Source organism: Antennarius striatus, chromosome 24, assembly GCF_040054535.1.
Source record: "Antennarius striatus isolate MH-2024 chromosome 24, ASM4005453v1, whole genome shotgun sequence".
In the NCBI taxonomy this organism is placed as follows: Eukaryota; Metazoa; Chordata; class Actinopteri; order Lophiiformes; family Antennariidae; genus Antennarius; species Antennarius striatus.
This window is the reverse complement of record NC_090799.1, coordinates 2,024,376-2,043,338: the sequence shown is the minus strand read 5'-3', so window position 1 is coordinate 2,043,338 and position 18,963 is coordinate 2,024,376. Positions and strand designations below refer to the sequence as shown.

The window sequence follows — 18,963 nt, the reverse complement described above, 5'->3', positions numbered from 1 at the left end:
TGATATACGTTGCGAAATCTAATTTTACTATCGCTTGTCTGTTAAGCAGTGAGGATAGTGTACTCACTTTCTTATAGACAGCTAAAACAGGAAGTATATTTTTAATGGAATATGAATAAAATTTTGTATAATTCTGACTCCAGTCGGCTTTCCAAATAAAAAAGACAGTTTTGTGTGGCCACATTCCCGGTTGATGGAAAGTCGATTACACGGATTATAATACCTATAAAAAACCCATGGTTACTCATTCTTGTAGAATCACGGTAATCTATGACAGCTGAAGCGTTATTAAAAGACAAGATGATGTAGCACAGATTTAACCATGCAGCTGTCAAGGCTTTATTGGTGTGTGTGATTTAGCATCAACTTCTGAATGAGTGAATATTGAAAAACAAGTTTGATCAGTTTGAATGGTAAATATTAGGTATGTTTCAAAAACATAGTTTTATTTAATGTTTTACACGGCATCCGGACTTTTTAGGAGCCAGACTCGGATATCTTATGTTATATTTCGTATAAGTACAATTAAAAGTCTTTCTGGAGAAAGAATGTTTTGTGGATCATGTAGAATCACAACATATGACTGGATTATAATTATTATGCCAGAAAAAGAAAAAGGGCTACTTTTAATTGTAATTTACATTTATATCCTCTAACACAAGACCAGATTGTATGTATTTGATTTACTTTTTATTTATTTTTTGTTAGTAATGTGAATCTCCATAATAACTAATACTGAGCAGTGGATATATGCAATTTCCTCCGGGATTAATAAAGTATCTATCTATCTATCTATCTATCTATCTATCTATCTATCTATCTATCTATCTATCTATCTATCTATCTATCTATCTATCTATCTATCTATCTATCTATCTATCTATCTATCTATCTATCTATCTATCTATCTATCTATCTATCTATCTATCTATCTATCTATCTATCTATCTATCTATCTATCTATCTATCTATACTGATAGATGTCAAATCAATAATTTCAAATACATGCACATTTTTAGTATTTTATCAAATTCCACTCCTTCTTCATGCAAATCAACAAATTGGAGCCACTGACTTAGTAGAAACCCTTGTTTGTTGATGCTGCTGCAGCGATGCTGCTGCGAATAGTAGTGACGTAGCCGTGACGTAGCCGTGACGTAGCAGCACTCTCCTCCCTCGGTTTCACCGCGCACCACTGTACGCTTTTATTCCCATCTACGGACAGTCGGGCTGGGGTCTCCTGCGGGCTGAACGGGAAAATAAAAGCGGTAAGTTGTATTTTTAAAGTATTTTCTTCAAGTTTATTCACGTTAAACTCATTTAGAATACATTAGTAAGTAGTTTAAACCAGCCGCATCATTAATTTATGATTAATTAAAAAATAATAATACTTCACCCCTGTTTTAATAATCGAGTCGCGGTCAAAGTGGGACTATCCCACACGGTTCGGTTCTGTGACACCGATCTGTGGCTTTTTATTGCGCATAATCTCGGTACCCTTTTGCATCGCAGCCCCGCTCCTTAATTATTAATGCGGGTCTAATTAACGTGCAGCGGCTGGTTTGGAGCGCAGTTTAATCCCATGCCCGCTGACACTAGACTGTTTAACTGTTTAATGTAGGTTAAATAAAGACAACTGTACCTGTACCTACAATTACATTTATGAATTTATTTAAACTGTGTTAGAGGAATTAGTGATGATGTTAGACATGACAGCAAAATGTACCTTTATTGAGTATTTTTGAGTAATAATAACAATACTAAGAATATGTAACACATGTTCAATCTGTAGATAAATAGATCTTCTGTATTAATCCCAAATTAAAGACTGAATATTAAAATAATCCAGTGCAAGAGGTGAAGTTGGTCAGCAAAATAAAGGTAATTCACAAAGGTAGTCCACAGTTTAAAGTGAAACGGTTCTATATCATATCCACGGCTGAAACTGAAGCTGTGAAACTGGAGGAAAAGCCATGAAAGGTCTCTGTCAGACAGATTGCAGCAGGAATACAACAGATTATACAAACAACTATTGACTGTATCCTCTCTTTTCTACAATATATAGGTATTTTTTGAGCCCTTGCTCTGTTTTGACCTTTTTCATGTGTATAAAAAGGAGATGTCAGGGATTTTATGAGATGCCAGCTCAGCAGGGAGCTCGTAAAAATCCTGCAGTCATGCAGTGACTCAGTAAACCCGGAGAGAGAAGCAGACTCAACTAGTTAACACCTGAACCATTGGTCCAATTAAATATTATTAGTGTATCAGTCACTTACTGGAGTGTTAAACAGCTTAAGACACAAGAATTCAGTGACGCTTTCTGTCGTTTCTGTGGTGCAGTTGTGTATCTGCAGCTGAAAAACACGAGCGCCGTTAGAAGTTAAGCTGCTGCCATATGTGTCTGGTTGATGGAAGTGAGCTGCCGGACATCTGGACTTCAAAGGAGCCTAAATCTCTTTTTATTTTACACACATGACCAACATGGTGCAATTATCCTTCATCTAAGGGTCCCAGTAGTTCACATTTCATTTACTCCAGAGATTTCTTTTTTTCACCACTGTTCAAGTTCTGCTGGTGGGATCCAACCCAGCTGCCTCTGCTGTTTTACCATAAAGTACGTGATGCATTCAGGTTTAAACAATCGCAGAGGCATCGGGGAATTTAAATCATTTGGCTGCTTCTCTTTGTGGTCCAAACATCCTCATGCACACATTTCTGTTGGAAACTGTAAAGAAATAGAGCTTTTAAACAAATATTCACATTGGTGATATCTCTGACTGCACTTGTTTGATATTGTTGATTTAAAATGCGTACTGTACAATGAGCAACGATAAGAAGAGTGATGTTCTGACATCACTTGTGCAGCACACACAACCTCTGAGCTTCTGTTGATGGATTTATAGCAGATAAGCCCAACTTATCTCTGGTATGAAGAGGTCACAAGCCTGCATAGGGTTTTAAAAAAAAATTTAAGCATAATATAACACAGAAGATAACGTGACACTTTTATTTGAGTGACTGCAACACCGGCATACCTGAAATTACAGTGGAAAACTACATTTGGGGTATTATAACAACAGTGAGGTCAGAATCCTGTGAATGTGTCAAGCTGTAAATCGATAATATCTCCATGAGTGGGAAGCTGCACAGTTCATAAACTCTCACATCCACAATCTGCATACTTGATCCCCAGTTGTCAGGGGAGACAGAAAGATTTAAAAACCAGCTCTCCTTCAGATTCTTTCAGCCCTGCGTGGCCTTTTAACTGGGACCCGGAGGAGTTGGTCGGTGCTGATTGAACCCTGAGTCATATAAACCCTCTACATCCCACTCCAGTTGTAACAGGGAGCCATTGTACCTAATCCCTGCTCTCTCAGACTCCAACACAAATTTTACTCCTGGCATCTGTCAGACAGCTCAAAGTTGGAGAGCTAATCTCAAGTTTTCCTTTCAAGGTGCAGCATATCATTATGAGGCGTACTGTAGCAACACTGCTGTTCTCTTCTGTTCTGTTGTGGGTTGAAACTGAAACGCAACGGCAGAGCTGTGCGAACGTACAAAAACACGTGCCAAATCTCACTTGTTGGATTAAATGGACATCCATTTTTTTAAGATTGCAATTTCTAAATCCGTGAATACAACTTAAAACTGAAGCAAACATCAACCGACTGGAGAATGTTGTTCATGCATCATGTTTCAGTTGTTAGATTGGTTTTGAATCTACAATATGAGACCATAGTGGAAAAAATGTGGATCAGAAGTTTTCTAAATGCAACGCTTTGTCCAAAACTGTCCCTCAAAAATAGTTTTCAGAAGCTAAAAGTAATCACACAGTGTCACCATGTGAGAAATTATTTCCCAACACCACTAAGGTGGTTTTGACAGTTCACACATCATATCAGCCTAAATTTAATAAATCATCTATTTTTTGTGGGAATTGCATTTTTTTTCCAGACTTCATGGATTAAATCTAAATGTTAAATCTAAATGTTAAATGCTCTGACTCTCAGACCGATAGAACGCCAGAGTATGGGAATCCTGCCTGCAGCAGGGATCCGCTTTATTGGAGCATGCATAATGCTAAATAAACAAGCAATTACGACCACACGCCCGGCACAATGCCTGAGGATGAACCATTAAATAGAGGCATATGAACTCATGGCTGATCTTACACACATCTACTGATCTCAGTGTAGTGGAAAAACCAGGTCATGTGCTCTTTAATTTACTGACTGACATCCCAGTGAAGCAAAGACGAGTGTTTGAGAGAGTGGTTTCCCTCGACTGTCACATTCTTGTGTCAAAATTGATCTGCTGATACACGCAATAGTATTATTGAAATAAATATACAGTACGGTGTGTTTATTGTGTGACGTCTTTATGGGATGTTAGACAGTCTCTTCAGTTTGACTCTAGTTCTCCACTGGAGTCTGATGAAAACATGGTAACATTATTTCCTGCTTCATAAAGATGCAACCTGGAGGTTTAGAGGATATTTCTGGTATCTCTCAGCATTGATAGTTGTGTTTTCTTGAATTTGTGAAATGTGTCGTCTCATAAAGAAATGTCTTAATCCTCACTGTGGACTAGTGTTGCTTTTTTCTCCCTTTTGAACAACTGTATTATTTAATTTTGCTACAGATATTCATCCTCCTGTCAGATTGAATTGTAAAAATATATTTTTGCTGTTTATTTACCCTCACCACCACATATAAGCAAAAACAAAGTGACATTTTGTTAACTGATTTCTATCCGCATAGCTCTAATGCTTGCGATCTGGACCTGCATGGCTCCATATTCAAGAGGTCTTTGATTCCAGTTTTAATTTCCTTCTCCAAAGGGTCAACAATGGACTGTTTATTAATGGGGCAGTGAATCTATTTAGTCAAGGAAGTGACTTGGAAGTAAAGAAGGTCTAAAGGGGGACATTTCCTCTGCTGCAATATCCAGTTTAAAGTCAGTAAAAGACAATACACATGCTGACTGTGCTTTCTTACCCAATGAATGACCCAACGCATGAAAGAAAAGAAGAAAAAAAACAACACCATTTGGCAAGCAAGGGCTAATGGCTTAATTCCCAGAGGGCAAAAGGGAACTATAATTGAACCATAACTCATGTTAATGTCAGAAGTGTCAAGTTATAATAGATGTCGCCACGCAATAATTCAGATCTAAGGATGGATGCTTGGAGTGAAAGCTTGGAATGGAATAAGGTTCCTTCAGACATTTAAATAATGTAGCTAGAAGAGCAGCACACACAGCTGATCCCTTTTACACAATAAACCCTTTAACAGTTATACCGACGGTGTTTTTTGCGCTGTTCATCAAATACAACCAAATATACAAATATACATGACTACGTGTGTCAAATTTTACAAATGTATTAAATCAAGGCTTGTTTAAAGACAATATTAAAATAGCAATAACCATCCTCTGAATGTAAACATATTTGAATCTATTTTTTATTATTTTTCATTATTTTTCAATAATGCAATATTGCAAAGTCAAATCTGTTAAGATGTCTGATCTTAAACATGAAGCCACCCCATAAAATGTAATGTTAAAATATAGTGTAAATTGTAAAGTAAGAAAAAAATGTAATTAACTGTAGTGCCTGTGTAAATTTTCTTAGTTAATAGAGAGAAAAAAAATTATTTGAACATATAAAAGGACCCAGTCTGGGAGGTAAATGGGCTTTTTATTTTATTTTTTTTAATTTTTTAGCTTGAAAGCAGCAGCAAAATGACGCATTCCATTTTCACACTGCGCATGACCCTCAACATGACCTCCTTGAGCTTCTAAGCCAAGCGTGATAAATGACCTGCCTTCAGTTGCTATTATGCTCTTTCATTTTCTGCTGTGCGCTTTCATACTCGCGTACATATATATTGCCATGAGAGCAAAAATGTAAGGAGGTGTGATGTAAAACATAGAAGAGAATGAAACCATTTGAATGTGTGAATGAGGCGAGACAAAAATAAAAGTGAAATCATGAAACTATCATAATTCGGACATAATTCTGGCTTGTTCAGACCCTCGTGTGTTATTTTCTGTCCCACAGTGTTGTAGGCTCACAGTGCATGTCGGTACACAGACGATGATGGAGGCCTGGCCGACATTGGCCTTGGTCCTGGTCATGACCAACATTGCTGATTGGCTGAAGACTGTCCAGTCACGTGACTTCACCATCATGGACATCATCCAGCTGCACCCCTCAAGTAGGACCATAATATTTTACTATCATTTTATCTATTTGTTTTGCATTATGGCTGTATTGATCCCATGGTGAAAATTTTAATTTAAATTACCGGATTTGGCAAAAAAGAAACTAACAATTGGACTCAAACAAAAGTGAGCTTCCACCTGAATTATAGTTAAAGTCTTACAATTTCTACAGTTCTTTTTAATATATTTATTAGCTCATTGCACATACCCGTTTCTATTGTACATTTTTGTTTATTTTGTATTGTATTTTGCTACTTTACGTGCTTTCAATTGCCCCTTCGGGACAAATAAAGTTTTTTTTTAATTGAATTGAATTGAAGCAGCCTTCAGCTGATGCAGGAGTTGAAGTGATCCGTAAATTCTTCAGTTAAAATAGGTGTGATTCTTGATTCATTGATTCAAAACCGTAAATTAAACAACCTTTATTTTCAATAAACTGCAAATAATTAACCTTAAATTTATTTATTTTTGCCTCATTAAATCGTGTAAAATACTTTTAGATGAAAATACTCACGGATTAACGGTGAGTAAGAGAATAAAAGAATACTGTAATCCGCTGTAACAGCGAAGTTAATGCATGCACAACAATTTTGAAGACCAGTTGGAGGTAATGTTGCGCAAAAATACTTAAAACTAAAACATAAGATAAACCTGACCATCATATCCCATAACAGTGATGCGTGTCTGCCTGTCCTCCACAGCTACCCCTCATCCTGGTGGCTTCAAGTGCTTCACGTGTCAAGACGCTGCAGATAACTACGACTGTAATCGATGGGCGCCAGATGTTTACTGTCCAAAAGGTATATTAGCCTTTACTTGAAAATAAAAATGAGTTAATAAATTTCACATTTGTTTTAATTCCCAGTGATTATCAGAAATGAATCATTGGGGAATAAAACTTTTCTTTTACAGACACCAGATACTGTCACACACTCCACATGATGGATAACCATGGAGACAGCGTATCTGTAACCAAGCGTTGTGTGTCCCTGGAGGATTGTCTATACACTGGATGCACTGATGTTGCTGATAATGGGTATCAGGTACATCGAACCTCTGGATTAAGCTGAAAAATCCCCCGTGACTGGAAAATAATGTGTAAATCTCATCCGTCAGGTGTGTTCGTCCTGCTGCGAGGGAAACATCTGCAACATGTTGGTACCCAAAAACGAGAGCACTGCCATTTTTTCCTCCACATCTCCTCTGGTCAGTCTGAGCAGAAGGATACTCCCAACAACACTGAGTTGTGTTGTCGCCATCATCATCGTTTTCTTCTTTACATCTGTGCTGCATCATTAAATACATAGATGCGCAAAAACAGTTTGAAAAACTGCGAGATTAGCTGAAGGTGGGAGCGTTCCATTCAAATGAATGACATTTAATGTGCCAGAATCTTCCCAGAGAAGTCAGAGAAATGTGAATCAACCGTATAAATTAGATTAATTTCTTCCTGTCACATCTTTTGTAACTTATTTATAAGAGGAGTCAGTATTAATGTGAAGTTGTGTCATTTTTGAGGTTTTGCAAGTTTTAAAATAGTCAAAATAGTTCACTTTTAATGTATGTCTTTATTAACTTTTCAGAATGTTTCATCTAAATTTCATTTTTCGGATTAACAAAAAATGTTTTTACAATATAATAAATGACTAGCACTTAAGTAGACTACTTGTGTAATAGGTGTGTACTGCCTGGATTCCTTGAAAGGATGGAAGGTGTGTAAAATGAAAAATGAGATTTGTTCATCTTTTCTAACACAATCCCTTGAAAACAATTCAGACATTGGATTGAATAATTTCTGCTGCAGGAATTGTGGCATCGAATCAGCCTGAGAAGATGTCACTTTATTTATTCACAACTGCTGTGCTTCAACTGCACAGTTTACACTCAGTCAACAGTACGATGATACTGTAGTTCTGTGAGAAATCACAATTGACCTGAGGCCTGTACTACGAAGCAGCGATTAGGGTTGTCATGGTTACTATGGGTCTTAATTCTTATGGAAAACTTATTAAATATTGGGTAACAAAAACAAACAAACACGTAAAATCAACCCACCAACATCTCTCAAAAATTAAATAGTCATTGAAAGATCGACCTTGACTTTGGTGGCAAAACAATGCGACTACTCCTGAGTTAGAGGAAACACTCGTCATTTCCATGTTTTGCTGAAGCAGTAACAAAGCATGTCTCCTTCTTTAGTGTACTTGTTTTACATAACAGGTAAACTGTGCAACTTGTGGACCCTCGTTCAGCTTCATGGCTAGTTTGGTACGACCTAGCTTGACTTATAGATTTGATAATGACCTCCATCTGACTTTAAATGCGACTGCAGTTTTACAGCAGGCAGACGACAGGACAACTCCTTGGTACGTTGATTTGTAGTACTGGCCTCTGATTTTGATTCAACAAGAATCTGACATACGTTGACAGTCTGACTCTTTCCATCAGCTACAAACAGGTGCTCGAACATTGCCATTTCAAATTCAGGTGCTGGTTTCATAGATCACAGATGATGCCACCCATTCAAGTGTTATATTATCTTTTCAAACAACATCTATATTCCATTGATTTCTTATTATAACCAACTGTGAGTGTGTTTCTCCCTGGATGTGGTGCGGGATAAGATGGACTGAAATGGCCTCTTCAATCAGGCACAGCATCCGGATTAGCGTTTCCGTCCTTTTACAGTAACACACAATCCACACAGCCAGGTACCAAATCTACCATAAAGCAAGTTCAGAGCTTCTTCACATATTAATAAAGGCTTTCATATTTTGATTTAGAGCTCTGAGACGACAAATAAGCAGCCTATTCTTCATCAAGTCCACGTAGTCTTGCGATAGCAGCACTGTGAGTCGGCGCATTGGTGAAAACGCTCCCCACAAACAAAGGCGTTCCTCTCAAGATGTGGCGAATGACTGTGCAGGAGCCCGAGGCTTCAATGTGGAAGCCCAAATGCCTCAGCTCCTCCTCCGTTTGCAGCGAGCTTTGATCCGATGCAAAGAACTGTTGGCGAATATGAGATGATGGTGATGTAACGGACTGGAATAAAGTCATATGTTTTGCTAATATCTAGTGCAAGAAGTCACATCTCTGAGGAGAACTCACAGCTGCTCCTGTCGTCGGGTCGATGAAGTCTGCCCAGTAGCCAGCAGTCCACAGAGAAAAGCACATTTCCTTCGCACCACTCACAAACTGCAGCGAGGAGAAAACGCAGCTGTTTAAACGTTACATCACAAATCCAAATTTATAATACGAACAATGAAATCTGACAGGACTCACTCTGTGAAGCAGCTGGTCCCTGTCCTGCTCTGTTGCATCCTCACACTGCGTGACTGTCACAACTGTTATGGGAGTGTTGGGCGCCGAGGGGAACAGCAGCTCAAGATCTGACACACACACACACACGTACACACACACACACACATAACGTCGTGTTACAGAACACTACCAGCGGATGACACAACTTTACACGAAGCTGATATCTATGTAGATTAACATCAAATAACCTCTACTCACCTTTTTTTAACAGCTCAGGACAGGAATTTACAGAGCAGTCAGTGGCCGTCTGATTAAAATACTGTTCAGCTTTGTGGACTCTCATGGACATTGGACCAAGGTTTCCCTGTCAAACACAAACATACACTCAGTTTACTGTAATCTTTTTTTCTGCTTTCATATAAATTTTTGCATTCAATATTCGCATCCATAAGAAGGGATGTGTTATTTCAAAGCATTATACAGACTTCCAAGAACAAATGCAAGGGGAAGAAAAGCAAAAAGTGTTCTTTTGTTTGCTTATCAGGAAACAAATAGCAACATATTGACAAAAATGCTCAGTCAGTCGAGCTAATAAATCCCACAAGTAAAATTAAGAAGATATAAGTGTAATGTCCTCCACAATGGCTAAAAAAAATAAAAAATAAAATCCTGACTCAAACACTTACATGGAACTCGTGAATAAACTGGGCTAGAATGAACTGCTGTCTCTCTGTGTTGCTTGGTGTTGTCAGTACATCAGACACCGTGTTGGAGACCGGCGTTTTCTGCTTTGTCACCCCTTCCAGGTGGCAATCAAAACCTGCGTTACCAGGTAGCTGGAAGCGTTGGTCCTGAGGTCCGAATGGCCCCATGCTCTCATCAGGCCACACAGTCCTGGGGCCTGGAGGGGACACAACAAAATATACATCGATGAATTGCTTGGCTTAATCTTGTCTCTTTTTTTTTTTCAACTAAGGTCCATTAAGTGGCAACAGATTCTATGAGAGTGTTGGGAATTTCCATTTAAGACCACAAAACGCATCTGCTTACACAAACACAAATAGCACAACACTTAGTTGTTGTCTATCACATAATTTTCTGAACACAAAAGTACAGCACAAGCACAGCACATAGATAACTGGTACATGTGAAGCTGAGTCAGGCAGCTGGTGACTCAAGGACAGTCTAAACCAAACACTATAAAGATCACGGCTAATGAACATTCGGGGCTTTTCTCCAGAGGTTTATCGCTGCAAAACCCTAACAAGAGCTAAACTCACCTGAGTCTGCATGTGACATGGGTATATAAGGCTCATCTGAACTCGCAGTAGAAAAGGATCTTGTTCTGCCCATGCAAAGACCGACTAATGCTTGATAACTAGCAGTCTGTGACAGCATCAACCTGCCCCGACAGCACAGCACCTAGACGCAAACAGAGGAATATGTTAACAGCAACAAGCGTTTAGATTTTATAAGTGTTTCAGTTGAAGTTAAAGAAAGCCAACTTAGCAGTTATATGATGATGAATTCAAAAAGCACACTATCTAAGGCACATAATCTTCGTTGCACAAAGGCATTGATGGCACGACTCAGGAGGAACACCAGGATAGAACCTGTGTTGCATTAGAATTTTGAATATAATTGAACATAGTATTCAAGGTTATTTTTGTGTGGACATCTGACGTGACATTGGTGGCTCACTTTAAAATATTTCAATATTGTATTTTTGAATCGATACATGTTGTGAGGAAAATTAATTCAGCTGTAAACTACAATACATACAATCTATGTGTATAAAGGAAGCTTCAGTACATGAGATTTTATCTGTAGATTGACAGGAGGTACAGGACTAACATAATAAATCCTGGAAATGATGAGGCAACAAAACAACTTATTTCGTGTTGTAAAGAAAAAAGATCTGTGAGTTTTCCGTCGAATTCAGTGGACCTTTCAGCAGTAAAACAAGCCCATAATAACTTACACTGCTGGACATTGTGGGTCGTCAGTGTTATATTGAACTCCAACCTATCAAATAAGAACAACAACAATCAGAACAAGTGACAATGAATAAACAAGCCTTTAGCTCGATCAAACTTTGCTAGCCACAATAGTTGACAGCGGACATGACGCAACAATCCCGTGTTCGTCTCCCAGGAGAAGAAAACAGCCCGATTAAGTGTCTCACCCAATTCGGAAGTAATTCACAACTGTGGTCAACTAGTAAAAAACAAAAACAGTGATGAAATACTGTAGTGATAAATTGGTTAGCCTGTAGCTAACGTCAGTAAGGCTGTTAGCTCAGGAAGGTGATATCTTGACTTTCCCTTTCCGGCAGCGCTGTTTACCCCAAAATGTCGATCAACTTACGTGACATACTTAAAAAATTACGTAAAAGAACTTCCACCCATTATTTAAAAACACGAAACCATAAATTCAACGATATGTTTGTGATATAACGAGTGTAATTTGTTCTTACCTATCAAGCTGCACGTCGGCTACTAGCTTTAGCAAAATATCAACCGGAAATGACGTAGGCGGAAGTGTGCCGCGCACTTTGCATAACCTTTGTGTAGATTTTCTTAGTTCTATAAGTGACATTGAGGTTTTCAAACCGTTTTAAGAATTTAACGTTCTTATTTTTCAGCAGTGTTACTCTGGGGCAGCGTTATGTTTATAAACTCAGAATGACTTTGTCCTTCGCCAACAGATAAATTGTATTTTCCATGTCTCACCACAAGATAGCAGCAAATTAGCAGGAAAATGTAGCTTCGCAGCACGACTGCTCCAGTCTCCTTTGCAATGGGGCGCCCCCTAATGTATAGAGAACGCAATTACAGGCAAAGTTTTGGTTTTAATACAGAATCCTTAGAGTTTTGACTTTTTTGTTGATGTCAACATAGTTAATTTACTCTTCAGTCTCCCACACATACTACTGTTCCAATGTCAGGTAAAAAACTTAACTGAACAGGTGAACCCCCTGTGAAGATATCACATTCAGGGTATTAAAAAAAAAAGAGAGCATTAAAGTTTTTCAGCTTTCCAGAACCCCTGCCAGTCTAATTCTTTATTAAGTATGTTAAACTGGACATTTTAAAAGCAGGAAACTGTGTAGTTCATATGCTGAACAAGATTCCCTCATCTGAATAAAATTATGAGTTTGAATAGAAGAAGAGCTTTTGCTGTTAGAAGTCATGAAGGACAAGGACAGCAAAAGTACATTTTGCTGGCGTAGACACATCATTTTAGCTGACTTGGACAAGCTGATTCACTCTTTCTCTGAGCTGAGAGGATCTGGGCTGGGAATTTACTGTGGGACCAACATTCTTCTAGATGGAGCCCATGCATATGGAATGTCCACAAATACAAACACACACATTCAGTCCTAAAGCAACTGTCACTGAATTTGTCAGCCCAGACTCTCCACAGCTTTGTTGATTACATGAAGAGAAGGCTCAGTGAATAAGACCTGATTATGGAGGAAAAGGTAGCACTCTGTTCTCTCATGGACATCAACTTACATTTAAGATCCATATAGTTTATTATTTGTCCATTACCTTTGAATTAATAAATTTGTCAATAAATTTGCACAAACTGAAGGTGGAAGACACCAAAAAAAGGTCATTTTTCTCTAAAATATTCCAATATATTCTAATGAACACAGATTATCACACAATTATCTTTAGTTCATTTGGAAAAGCTTAACATTTTTTTTGAAATATGCTTGATCTTTTATTCCTTAGAAAAAGACAAGAATATTGATACAACTTTCATGTCTGTGCGAATAGCATCAAATATCTCATTTTCATTTCAATAAGACGCGACATAAAAGGAACTGAAATTGAAGCAAATAGCTTCCTTATCTGTGATTGTGGAAAATAAGAAACATCCATCAAATGGATGTGGACTCATAAAACCTAGAGTAAGGTGATAGCCCAGGATCAGACTCTTATTGTTTCTGTGACATTGTTCTTCTTAGACAGCAGTGCCCAGTTTGTGGGTGGAATACCTAAGTGCACCACAGCCTTGAGACCAGCAGACAAAACCACGAGTCAGTTGAGATGTTTTTTTATCACTCTGCTGTCAGGCCACACAGGATCTCATCTGGAATCAACACTTTTCTGTTGCCATTTAACCAAAGCTGAAGGACGCGATTAGCGGCACCCACTGCTTAACTGGTGATTGAGCGAGAGTCGTTTAAAATACATTTTCACGTCTGTGACAAACCCATTAGACCAGACACATGGATTTTTAGAAATGGATGTTGATGGTGCTCTATTGGGTCTTGCATTCAGGCATTGAATGTGCATTTACATCACTCACAGATCTCAATCCAGGCGGGCACCAGTCTGATGAGAATGCCTGAGTTCAGGTGGTTCAGTGTTGGACTCAGCAATGACGTCAGCAACACACAAAGGGGAACATCTTCATTTTAATTATATATATATATATATATATATATATATATATATATATATATATATATATATATATAAAAAAATGTCCTTCTCACCCTTGTGGGGTGGTATCTGTGTGTCATCCTCAAGCTCGGGTCCTCTACCAGAGGCCTGGGAGTCTGAGGGTTCTGCGCAGTATCTTAGCTGTTCCTAGGACTGCGCTCTTCTGGACTGAGGCTTCAGATGTTGTTCCAGGAATCTGCTGGAGCCACTCTTCCAGTTTGGGGGTCACTGCCCCAAGTGCTCCTACTACCACGGGGACCACATTAACCTTAACCTTCCACATCTGTTCCAGCTGTTCTTTCAACCCTTGATATTTCTCAATCTTTTCGTGTTCCTTCTTCCTGATGTTGGCATCAGCTGGGATCGCCACATCTATCACCACTGCTCTCTTCTGCTCTTTGTCCATCACCACAATGTCCGGTTTGTTAGCCAGTAGCTGTTTGTCGGTCTGGAAGCTGAAGTCCCACAGGATCTTAGCCTTGCTGTTCTCAACCACCTTCGGTGGTATGTCCCATTGGGATTTGGGTACTTCTAGTCCATACCGGGTACAGATGTTCCTGTACACTATCACAGCTACTTGGTTGTGCCTTTCCATGTATGCTGAGCTGGCGAGCATCTTACACCGTGCTACCACATGCTGGACTGACTCTGGGGCTTCTTTACATAGCCTGCACCTTGGGTCAGATCTACTGTGGTAGATATTGGCCTCTATTGCCCTTGTACTTAGGGCCTGTTCTTGTGCTGCCATGATCAGTGCCTCTGTGCTGTCTGTCAGTCCAGCTTTATTCAGCCATTGGTAGGTCTTCTTGATATCAGCCACTTCCTCTATCTGACGGTGGTACATGCCGTGTAGGGGCTTGTCCCTCCATGTTGTCTCCTCCTCCTCCTCCTCTTCCTCCTCAGGTTTCTGCTGTCTAAGGCATTCACTGAGCAGTTCATCTGTTGGGGCCATCTTCCTGATGTACTCTTGGATTTTTGATGTCTCATCCTGGACATATATATATATATATATATATGTCCATATATATATATATATATATATATATATATATATATATATATATATATATATATATATATATATATATATATATTCCAATCATACCTGCTGCTTCATGTTAGAAAAGGACAGGTCATATCAAGTTATTACGATGCGTACCATTAAACCTGTAAAATTGTTTTGTCAGGATATTTATTTGTGATTTAATGGAAACAACTGTGAATTAAGAGGCTTTTAGAGAGGCTATTACATTTTTAATTTTCACAGTCCTCCAAGTCACCAACTTTAAATTATTATTCATTGACTGGTAGTTTAAGGTTGTTCAGCGCTGTGGCCCAATCTCCAGCTCTCCAGGGTGGGATTTTGGTTTTTTATTGATGGGGATAAACTCATTGACCTTCTTGTAATTCTGTAAACATAGTCACAGTCGGCGCTGATGCAAAATGCATGAACAGCACCCCCCACAACCCCACACCCCCACCCAAACAGACATAATATTTGAATATAAACAGCTCATTCACAGTGCTGCCTCATTAGTGACTGTAAACCCCAGGCTTGCTCATGAGAAATAACTGAACCGTTTGGCGCCACTGACAACGCTCAGAGCATTTTGGAATCCATTTTGACAAATAAGCACCAGGTGCATCATGATAATATCTCAAGAAGTAGCACAGAGGCTCAACTTGAGAAAGCAAAGCACAGCAAAGTACTGCAGGTTCAATCTGTTGTTAATATCCTCCTACAGAAGCTAAATAAAACATGGTTTTTGACTAATCCTGTGGCTAAATGGTACTGTAGAAATGTCTAAATGCTTGCAATAACAATAATAACATGACGGTTAGGTTTTTAATGTAGTTACATGTCCACCACCACCTTTTTAGAAAACAAGACAATTTTGGTTGATCATTTTTTTTATACGTGCAGTGGTTTTGTTGACTTTTTCATCGTGCAACCCAAAGGTGTGTTGGAGTTTTAAGAGGAAGCATAAAAGTCGGGGCTCATCTGGGAAATGAACCTCTCGCAACCCAAATGAATATCATACCTCAAAAAGGTGAGCAGTTGTTGGTTCCTATCTCAAGTTAGATTATTAATGAAATTTTATTGAAAGTACAATGATGGGAAGTTGTTTAAGCAACCAGCTAACCTGTGAACAAAATGTAATATTCCAAACTGAATGAAAAAAATTTGAAAAATGCATAAATACGTCAAAGCAATTTCATGGTTCTATTTCCTGTCCCCTTTGTGCTCTAGAAAGCTCCAGTGAGTTCCTACTAGCTTAACCTTACAGTTCCAGGAAGGGTCAGGAATTACAGAATATTCTAGTTCTTGCACCTGATGCTCATTTGTTGAAGTTTCAAAACACTCTGGGCCATGTCAATCCCGCTGAACTATGCAATTAGGACTTTTCCCAGTTGTAAGCCTGGAGGCGGCAGGCACTAATGAGGTAGCAGGGGGTGTGTGTTACACTGTGTGCATGAAATGATGGTACATGCACAGAGAGCCCTGAGGTGCAGCTGCACCACCAGCACCAGTCGACTAGTAGCTGGTTGTAATGGAAACCAGATACTAATGTGCTGATAAAATTCCTGCATCTTGATCACTGATCGTCACCGACGCCGGCGTCACACCTGAGAAGGAGCTCCTTCATGCATGCAGAGGGCTCATTAAAATTCAGGCCAGCAGTAATTAGGAAGAAGATAATTACTACACAGTTTGCATATGAGGCCATTCACGCATGTGGCAGCCTTGTCATTTAGGACATTTTACATATCTCTACATATCATGAATGCAAACCCGAGGAGCTCAAAGTGCTCTGATAACATTCCCTTTCCTCTCATCAGCTTAAGAAGATGGAAAGAACAACTGAAAATCTGATTGCTCGAATATTTCTGGCTATTCTTGTGCAAGATTAAAAACTTCTAGTGTTGCTGCATGCTTTCAATCTGATGCAATTCATCGCCTCCCTGCATTGCTTTATTTAAAAAAAAAAAAATCATACCCATCCCCCCTTAAAACATTGTGGATGACTCCAGTTTGTCCACAAAGAATGGAAATATCGTCCTAGGTAAGATAAGGACAAGAGGTAATTAACCACAGCAGCTGGATTGTATTTCCGTTCCTGCTATAACCTCCATCTACTGGTGATGAGGAAAGAGATGTGTGTCTGTTGACTGGAGGCGGGGCTTAACCACACACACACACACACACACACATACACACATAGAAAAAAAAGGCAAAAGTGGGCTTGATGAAAATGTGGCCATATTTTTGCACCTATTCCAAATCTTTTATAAAATTCTGAATAGGTCCTCCCTCTCCGTCTCGATCCTTACATGCATGCAGAAACTCAAAGCCTGTCAAGAGGTGAGCATCGGCGGCACCGGAGAAACTCAATGAGATATGACCATGAAATATTAACTCCATTACTTCATTTTTCATTCGCAGCATTTACAGTGCGGGAAGGTCAGCGGGAGCCTTTGGTCACTGAAGCTAAAGGAAGGAGATGAAAGTTTGAAGGTCATCCAGGAGAAGTAGGGAGATCATTTATAACCGACTGTATATTCTGAAGTAACAAGGCCAGAATCCACAGTCGTTCCTCTCTTATCTCCTTCCTCTTAACCAGGCCTCAATCTAACATGAGTAGCAGGGAAAGCAGCGGTTTATTCCCACCCTGTGACATTTAACTCGTCCAGATTACTTCTGCCTCTGGATCAGCAAAGCCTGCGAGAAGTGTTTGCACAACTAAAACTTCAGCTCTCATGTACTTTGCTGTGTGTGTGTGTGTGTGTGTGTGTGTGTGTGTGTGTGTGTGTGTGTGTGTGTGTGTGTGTGTGTGTGTGTGTGTGTGCGAGGCGTGCGATGGTGTTGCACGTCATTTTCCTGGCGCTACAGATAGTGTGACATTTCTGAAGGCATGTAAAACCTTGCCACTGTCTCACAGCACTGTCTGCTTGCATTACAACAGAAGAGCATCGACGGGAGAAAGCGTGTAAAAATACTCAACTCCTGTCATAACGAATGTACAGAAAACTAGAATAGACAGGGTTATTATAGAGAGTATTAAAGTGGGCTGGTGAGTACCAGTTCTGTGTATTTTATGGTTTTTAAATGAAGGGAAACAACAGGAATAGTTGTAATTTTACAATTATGATTTGTTTTCTAGTGTAATTTTAGAAACAGTGCTAGGATTCTAGATATGAGGCTGATTGAGCAAATTTTTTTCTTGCTATTTTTTCTCTCTAAAGGTTTAAACATGAGTTTCTGGATTTGTTTTAAATACTTCTTTTCTCTTGTGTTCTGGAATTCAGTTGGAAAAACTGATGAACTCCCACAGGTCCACAGATGTTGCAGTCATTTCTAGGAAAAAAAATGTTTTCAGGACGTAATGGGGATTTAAATTACAAGCTCAAGTTTATGAGGGATGCTTGAAATATTATAGGCTATATTCCCAAAAATATATGACTTGTTGTAGTTGAAATGTTACATTATCATTCCCAAAAGATTATAATTTTATAATTTTCCGTGGTGCACGGAGGGCGTGGACGAGGCTCGGCGATGCCACAGCTCATAACGTCCCACTAATCTTTGCTTTCAGTTTCCATTCAAAACAACAGAGCATCATCGTCGTTGTCAGATGGAGGAGGTGTCTTTGACTCCGGGGTGTTCACACTCGATGACCAACAGTAACACTAATCTCTCGATAGATCTCCCCCAGACACCAGAACGCGAGAGATGAAGTAGCACTAAGCTAAACAAGTTCCCCGTCCGAGGCCTTAATGCGTATTGATGTGTTCACGTCAGCTGTCTCTTCGGCTTCGTCACTCGCTCCGATGACCGCCATCCTGCCTCAGAGCCACCTACACGCATCCCATCAGGCTTTGAGACGACGGCAAACTTATACAATATATAAAATATATATATATAGAAAAATGAAAGACGACTGCAGCTGGATGCATCTTCAAAACACATTTAGAAGACTTTTTATAAGCAGAACAAAACATGTCTGCGATGTCATCCATG

At 39.2% G+C, this 18,963-nt stretch overlaps 2 protein-coding genes across 2 annotated transcripts; one reads left to right on the top strand and one right to left on the bottom strand.

The window, feature by feature from the left end:
* Positions 1 to 1,203: 1,203 nt before the first annotated feature.
* Positions 1,204 to 7,833, top strand: LOC137591351 (ly6/PLAUR domain-containing protein 6-like). The gene is given in 6 exon segments (XM_068309282.1): positions 1,204 to 1,268; positions 6,062 to 6,218; positions 6,927 to 7,025; positions 7,138 to 7,268; positions 7,342 to 7,488; positions 7,490 to 7,833. Coding segments are annotated over 5 exon segments (576 nt in total). The 5' UTR covers positions 1,204 to 1,268; positions 6,062 to 6,097; the 3' UTR covers positions 7,568 to 7,833.
* A 119-nt stretch (positions 7,834 to 7,952) lies between these two features.
* On the bottom strand, positions 7,953 to 12,006 carry mmadhca (metabolism of cobalamin associated Da). The gene is made up of 8 exons (XM_068309281.1): positions 11,963 to 12,006; positions 11,468 to 11,511; positions 10,767 to 10,908; positions 10,173 to 10,387; positions 9,745 to 9,850; positions 9,508 to 9,614; positions 9,334 to 9,420; positions 7,953 to 9,231 (listed from the first exon to the last, which is right to left on the bottom strand). The coding sequence occupies exons 2-8, from the start codon at positions 11,477 to 11,479 to the stop codon at positions 9,034 to 9,036; spliced, it is 867 nt and encodes a 288-aa protein (XP_068165382.1). The 5' UTR covers positions 11,480 to 11,511; positions 11,963 to 12,006; the 3' UTR covers positions 7,953 to 9,033.
* Positions 12,007 to 18,963: the final 6,957 nt, after the last annotated feature.

What these genes read in the sequence shown, in the direction of transcription:
- mmadhca (XM_068309281.1), bottom strand. An exon ending in TCCTGAGCTGTTAAAAAAAG is followed by an intron (nt 9,615 to 9,744) that starts GTGAGTAGAGGT and finishes TGTGTGTGTCAG; the next exon opens with ATCTTGAGCTGCTGTTCCCC. An exon ending in ACCCGACGACAGGAGCAGCT is followed by an intron (nt 9,232 to 9,333) that starts GTGAGTTCTCCT and finishes ATTCGCCAACAG; the next exon opens with TTCTTTGCATCGGATCAAAG.